This window comes from Cyprinus carpio, chromosome B22, assembly GCF_018340385.1.
Source record: "Cyprinus carpio isolate SPL01 chromosome B22, ASM1834038v1, whole genome shotgun sequence".
NCBI classification, from domain to species: domain Eukaryota; kingdom Metazoa; phylum Chordata; class Actinopteri; order Cypriniformes; family Cyprinidae; genus Cyprinus; species Cyprinus carpio.
Window position 1 is genome coordinate 5,919,533 of NC_056618.1, and position 7,436 is coordinate 5,926,968.

The 7,436-nt window shown below is 34.3% G+C and overlaps 1 protein-coding gene across 1 annotated transcript; it reads right to left on the reverse strand.

Moving 5' to 3' along the window:
• Positions 1-3,839: 3,839 nt before the first annotated feature.
• si:dkey-182g1.10 lies at positions 3,840-7,406 on the reverse strand. Its single transcript, XM_019117944.2, has 5 exons — positions 6,842-7,406; positions 5,474-5,806; positions 4,440-4,826; positions 4,140-4,253; positions 3,840-3,952 (listed from the first exon to the last, which is right to left on the reverse strand). The coding sequence occupies exons 1-5, from the start codon at positions 6,897-6,899 to the stop codon at positions 3,840-3,842; spliced, it is 1,005 nt and encodes a 334-aa protein (XP_018973489.2). The 5' UTR covers positions 6,900-7,406.
• Between the last annotated feature and the right edge of the window lie 30 nt (positions 7,407-7,436).

The following is a 7,436-nucleotide window of genomic DNA, read 5'->3' on the forward strand; positions in this document are numbered from 1 at the left end:
CCTATTTTAATTTGGCATTACACGTTCATGTTTAAAAACAAACAAACAAAATAAATAGAGAAATTAATTAATTCATTTAAAAATGTAACATTTAAAATACATAAAGGAATGAAAAATTGTTAATAAAGAGAACAGTAATATAATAAAAACATTATATTTTTCATTTTTGTGAAAATGATCAGATTTGATGAAAACACCTCACACACTTAACTTTGTCAGTTGCTGAAATTTTTTTTATTTACTTATCTTTTTTTAAAATTTACAACAAAATATAAATAGTTTACTCTTCAAGGTAGATCTTGTGATCTTTTAATTCCAATAAATAGCACATGTAAATCTTGGGTTACTCACCATGAACAGTAACAGTGAAATTCTTGGATATTAGATGTCTACCCCGGATGTCTAGTATATAAGTTCCTTCATGCTGAGATGTGATGTTTTTGATGGTGAGAGATCCGGTTTTATGGTTCAGCTCCAGTCTGTCTTCGTAACTCCTGTCAGGAACATCATTTGTTGGGCTGTTGTTTTTAATTTCATATTCGTTGTTTTTAACATTAGCTATGATGAGTTTATCTTCACGCATCCAGTCTATTATATCATCACTCTGTAGTTCAGAAACATTAGTGTGTAAAGTGACAGAATCTCCCTTCATTACTGACACTGACACTGACACTTCAGCAGCACCAAACACACCTGAAGAACAAAGAGAAACAGGTGTTGCAAAGAGCGAGATTAAACATACACCGTTATGTCATTACATTTAGATAAGAGAAAGATAATTGTTTTCCCCTCCTTGAATAACTTATAAACAACATATTCCTTTAACCCAACTCTAGACAGTATATATCCAATATATTGATCCATATTTCTTTTAATTTCTGCTTACTTAAAAACCATCAAATATTTCTACACTATTTTGAACTAACCAGGATCCAACAGGATATCATATGATTCACTTGAATCTAGCCAAAAACTATGATAGTTGGCAGTACTATTAACACAGGTGAAGAAAGAGCTTTATTCCCAGGTATGTTTACTCATACAAAGTATTGCGAAAGAGGCTTCCACAGCACAAACAGAATGACACTGACAAGACTAGACACAGATAATACAAATAGAATAAGCAAATAGGAAGTAATAATATTTTTTTTTTTTGAGAGAACACAATACACAAAATAAACAACATATGGTATTCATGTGTGCATGAGTGTTATGTACAAATGCAAGGAAATGCAATCAAGAAACATGTTGTGATAAATAAATGCATGTATAAATAGTGTGTGTGTGTGTGTGTGTGTGTGTGTGTGTGTGTGTGTGTGTGTGAAGAAAGATGTTTTATATGGGTGTAAAATTTTTTATTTGGTTAATATTTTTTTATTTGTTTTTAGTTGATTATTTATTTTGAGTAATTCTGTTTCTAAATGTATTTAATTACAAATTACATTTAATTTATTTCATTTTTATTGTTCAGCAAAATACAAAGTACAAAATAGTTTAGGCTACGTATTTAAAATACATTTAATTAAAACACTGGCCATCTCTGAATACCCCAGTGATTCAAACTCACTCCACCTACTGTTACAACATCATTCAGTAAAGCACTTCAGAGCAAAAGCGATAATTACGAGTTTGAAAATGGTGATTTATCTCAAGGGCGTGTTTACTATTTCCGGTTTATTGGATTATCACGCCTAACAATAACAAGTTCATTCACACTGATAACAGCTTTATGAATAAGTATGTGCTGTGTCTATATCCCGGATTGACGGCGGGGATATTCTATTAATGTGTTTGTGGTGTTGTTAGTTTTAATATAAAATAGTGATGCGCAGAATATTAAAGCCCGTCAGCGCCCTCGGTTTTCACTTCTTTAAACACACACGTGCACAAGTTAATTAACCCCACCAAAAATACTATCATGTCATTATTCACATGCGACTCATCACAACATCTATTTATAGATAACTAAATATCGTTAGAATTGTTAGGAAACAATGGAGATATAAAAGAATGATAGCAAATGGGAATGATCTGTTTCCAGTTCATTGCCTACTGAAACCGAAAGTGCTAAATTTATTATAAATAAATCTGACTCACCGTCCACGAATAATAAAACCCACAAAAGGAGAGAATGGTTCCGCATTTTAAACCCGCTTCTGACTGCATCCAAACTGAATGACAGCAGTGATTGAGGCTACTGATGAGGGACTCCAGACAAACCTCCCGAGTCACGTGACTTCTGCGAATATACTACTGTCTTGCGTCATGCAATTTCAAAGCATCTCAAAGATCAAAAAGTCAAATATTTTCATAAACACACACATACACCTTTATGTATATCAATGAACAAACTGACACAAAGATGCTAAATCATTTGCATATGGAAGTTTACTTTTTATATAATAATTCTCTTTTACATAGTTTGTAAATTTAAGAGTTGAAAGTAAAAACAAACCTATCATTCCCAATAAGAGCGTAGGGGGTGCGAATCAGTACATTTAAATTCATGTTACATTTAAGATTTCATAGTCAGATCTGATCACATGACAAACTCATAGAAAACACAAAATATGGCAAAATTGAATTTTTTTTTTTTTTAGAGTTATAAGGCTACATAACACTTATATAACACTTAAAATATATATATAAATATAGTCAACAAAAAATAAGACTCAGAGTACCAAACCGCAAATGGAAATTTAAAATTGAGGCCATTTTCTCCCACATTTATTCAACGAGCAGCAAATGTTCAAAAAAAATAAAGCAACAATGCTGTATTTCCCGTGTTTTTATAATAGCAGTGATAAAGCTGTAGTGTCTTCTCTTATTACTATTTGGGTTAAACAGCCATACAAAGTGCATTATAGCTGCAATTAAGTCATTTACATGCTCACAGAAAAAAAGGTATATCGATTTGAAAATTACAGTGCTAGACATAAGTAAATAAAACATTATTTCAGCAGAAACATGTCTGTAAACACATCACAGGCTCAATGATATGTACAAAAAAACAACATTCACATACATTAGCTGCACTTTATATAGTGAATATTTTCAGAAATAAGCACATCAGTCAGAAAAACACAATTGCGATGCACATATAATGTATACAGTACAGTTAGCAAGTTCTTGGTCATTCATAATAATAATAACAGCATATATGACACATTTCTCATCAATGTTAATAGCATTATACCAACTCCATATTGGAGCTGCTGCATCTCTCTTCACTCATCAGAGGAGACTCAGCTGACTCTTTAGGTATGTTCTGACTGGAATCTATAAGAAAGCAGAGAATAATCACCAAAGATGTGAATAGATAATGTTGTTATACTACTTCACAAAAACATAATAAAAATTCATAAAGTGCATCTTAATGATGATATATATGAGCGAATCTGAGCTACTCACCAATGACAGAAACGTTGAATTTTTGGTATTGTTCCACTTTTCCATTGGTGGCGATCTGTAGTTGATAATCTCCAGAGTCTGTGGTTCTGGTGTTCGTGATGGTCAGAGACCCTGTCTGATCCAGCTTCAGTCTGTTTCTGAACTTCTCATAAGCACCATCATAAGTCTTCTGACAGATCTTATCGGCTGCTCTGCTGATTTTTGCAATGACTTTGCCTCCAAACTTCCACTCGATCACATCATCTCTCTGTAGTTCCGTACGATCAGTGTTGAGAGTCACAGGTTCTCCCTCTATCACCGATTTTGGTATTAATTCTGTTTTATCAACAAACATAAGTCAAACAAAGCCAGAATTCAAACAAACACCATTTTGTCAATAAGAAATAAAGAAAAGTCAATTTACACTATTCTTCATTAATTTTGTTATGTTATAAGATAAGGACAGGAAGCGGAGTGTTATCTGAAGGAGGAAAATAATCAGGTTGTTGCTGCGCCCCTGTAGACTGACAGCAGGTATACGACCTCAGTTTCCCCAACAAAACTAGGAATAAAGGTAAAGCCACATAACCCCTCTTAAATGCATCTCAGTGGTATCTATTTTCCACCACTTGAGTATTTTTACAATTAGATTCTTTTGTAAAATAAAAAAAAACTATTATTATAATAATTACACCTAAAGAAACATCTAAAAAAAGTTACTTGAAAATATTCGCTTTTCTGTTACTTACAGTTCCTGTTGCGCCAGTTTTTAAAGCCCACAGCCAAACACCAAAGTGCCACCATCAACAAAAGCACTATAGCGATTGACATCCAAACAACATGCGAGTGGGATTTCGTAATGGCTAAAAAAAAAAAAAAAGATCGGAAATTAGCCCATGTTGGAAACCTACCTCACATACTGGCACAAATAAAAGGAGAATCTTAGGCTAAATGCATCTTAATTAAATACATTAACACTATATACAATAGAATAGAATATATAACTGAATAAAATCAAAGTTCAGTATAAAATTGCCCGTGATCCTCACCACTAACAGTAACGTTGAATCTCCTGTATTTGGTCCCATTGTTATTACTGATCTGTAGTATATAAAACCCCGAGTGTTCGGGTCTGCTGTTTGTGATGGTCAGAGATCCGGTCAGTTTGTCCATTTTCAGTCTGTTACTAAACATCTCGCTGTCGCCAGCATCTAATGAGACCTCACGGGTTTCTCCATCAATTTTAGCGATGGCGCTCACATCACTTTGACACGGGACGTGATGAAGCGGATTATATACGCAGTGTTTGGTGGCCCGTCCAAAATTCCACACCATCAGATCATCTTTCTGTACGTTAAAGTTAGTGTTTAGAGTGACGGATTCTCCCTCCTTTGCTGATACAGGCTTTATTTTCTCTGCATCTGGATCAAACACACCTGGAAGAGTTTCACAGTTGATTACTTGCACCACAACTACACCAAATTAAGTTTCAGTTTCATTCAGTTTTATATAGGAACCAGACCACCTAACTACAATGTGGTCTAAAAAAAAAAAAAAAAAAAAAAAAAAACTGTGGGATTCTTACTATGGGAGTGGGCTGCCAGGTCACATGACAACAAAGAGAGAGAGTTTGAAGGCCAAACAGAGGGAATGAACTGCACAACCTTATAGGGAGCCATTATAAGAAAGGCTGATCGTGATGGGACCTTCTTTCACGTGTGGAATACATCTTCAAAGGGTAGTTTCAATGCAACGAGAAAATCCAGGTGAGATCTATCCGTTTGCTTAAACCCAAAACTTTCCTTCATTGTTTTGCTGCTGTTATTCATGCTTTTTTTTTTGTTGTTATCAGAGTTTCTAGTCATGTCTAGAAATTCTCAGCTACCTGAGTATGAGTTTGGCGACACATATGAATAAATGGTGTTTCAATTAGTTATTTTACACAATTTAATGCTTTTTATTTGCATGTCAAACTAAAATTGACCATTTCACACCAGTATATTACTTTCCAACTTTAATCAGTGTGTTAATTCCACAACGAGTTCAGATTTCTGTTAAATATATTCATCAATGCACTACTCACCTATTACAGTCACATTGAATCTCCTGTTCGAGGAGCCGCTCGTGCTGATCATGTCCACTTTATAAACTCCGGAGTGGTTAGTTCTGATGTTCCTAATGGTCAGCGATCCAGATTCAGTGTTTAACTCCAGTCTGTTTCTAAACCTCCCATCATTTCCGTCTTTTGTGGAGAACGTTTGGGAAGCCTTGTCGAATTGAGCTATGAGAGTGTTTTCAAACTTCCACAGTATTTTTTCATATTTTTGTATTTGATTAAGACACATGTGTAGAGTGACAGAATCTCCCTCCATCACTGATATCGACTTCACGCCATCGGTCTCAAAACCAAACACACCTAGAAAACAAATACACTATTCATTTATAACACAGTAACTCCTACTGAACTGTAAACATTTAGATTATAATCACTGAATTGTATGTAACTAAATGTGACCATGGACTACAAAACCAGTCTTAAGTGTCAATTTTTCGAAATTGAGATTTATACATCATCGGAAAGCTGCATAAATAAGCTTTCCATTGATGTATGGTTTGTTAGGATAGAACAATTTTTGGCCGAGATTTAACTATTTGAATTATCTGAGGGTACAAAACGATCAAAATACTGAGAAAATCACCTTTAAAGTTTTCCAAATTAAGTTCTTAGCAATGCATATTACTAATCAAAAATTATGTTTTGATATATTTACGGTAGGAAATTTACTAAATATCTTCCTGGAACATAGTCTTTACTTAATATCCGAATGATTTTTGGCATAAAAGAAAAATCGATAATTTTTGACCCATACAGTGTTTTTTTTTTTTTATAGAAAAATGGATATTTATTCTGGTTTTGTGGTCCAGGGTCACAAATGACAAATGCTCAGACAGGCCCATGTAAAACTTTCTTAACCATACACAGTAATAAAATAATAAATAAAACAGTACCAGAATCCAAATTTGACCGAAAAGGCTACGTAAATAAGTGACACAGTTATAAACAACTGGAATTGTTGTAGCTAGGTAAAGAAGATAACAGTTAACAAATTAATGTTAACAAAGTAGGTAAATAAAAGTGTTTGCACACACAACAGATTAAGATTTACGCAAATACAGCGACAATGCAAAACGTCAAGACGCTGAAACGTAAACATACGCAAACTACGTACAAATGCAAAGCACATGCGGTAGATCGGGAAAATAAATCTATTGTGTCGTTGCATTTATGGAATAATCCCTCCAAAAACAAAGCATTTTAAGATGTATACACGACTTACTACTGCTAGAAAATGGTTCGAAAATATTTTAAATGTCAACAAATGCACCCCACTTCCTGGTTCCATTGATTGAAACGAAACTGGCCAAAAATGAACAGAATTCCACGACTTACCATTAGCGAAAAACAAGAAAAAAACGCGGACAATGAGATTCTTCATATTTCTGACCATCTTAGTAAAATGTGAGTTTACCACGGCGAATATTTAAATAAATCTGAGAAGACTGGCCGTTTAATTCTGGGTGTAGTTTCCTAGCCACTGCCAAAATGACTGACAAGAGAATTACAAGCTAAAACCCTAATTAAAGACCGATACCGAAATTCATAAAGGATTTTTCATAACGATGGCTGTGCTGAAAGAAAAACCAGTGCGCTTGATTTTTGATGGGGAAAAGGCTGAAAACATCTGCTGTATGAGGCAGCATGTTCTGTTCTAGATGAGTTTACAGCGCCTTCTAGTGACTGGCTCAGTCAGATCTGGTTAAGGTGGTTTCAGATCTACCTCCAGTCTTCTTCTGAGGGTCACTCAGTCATGTGTGAACACAACAACAGGAAAACACCCATCGACCACCTAAGCACCACTTCCTCTTGTGCCTACCTTTGATTAACAGATGTTTCCATTGTTTGTTCTGAAAATGACAGTTATTTTTTTTTTTTCAAATTTATGTTCTGAGAATTTAAAATTTTTAGAAAACAGCAAAAGACAGAA

Coding starts and splice junctions, on each gene's coding strand:
- si:dkey-182g1.10 (XM_019117944.2), bottom strand. CDS start 6,899: ATGGTCAGAAATATGAAGAATCTCATTGTCCGCGTTTTTTTCTTGTTT. Junction 4,254..4,439: donor ATTCAACGTTACTGTTAGTG/GTGAGGATCACG, acceptor TTTTTTTTTTAG/CCATTACGAAATCCCACTCG. Junction 3,953..4,139: donor AAACTGGCGCAACAGGAACT/GTAAGTAACAGA, acceptor CTTTATTCCTAG/TTTTGTTGGGGAAACTGAGG.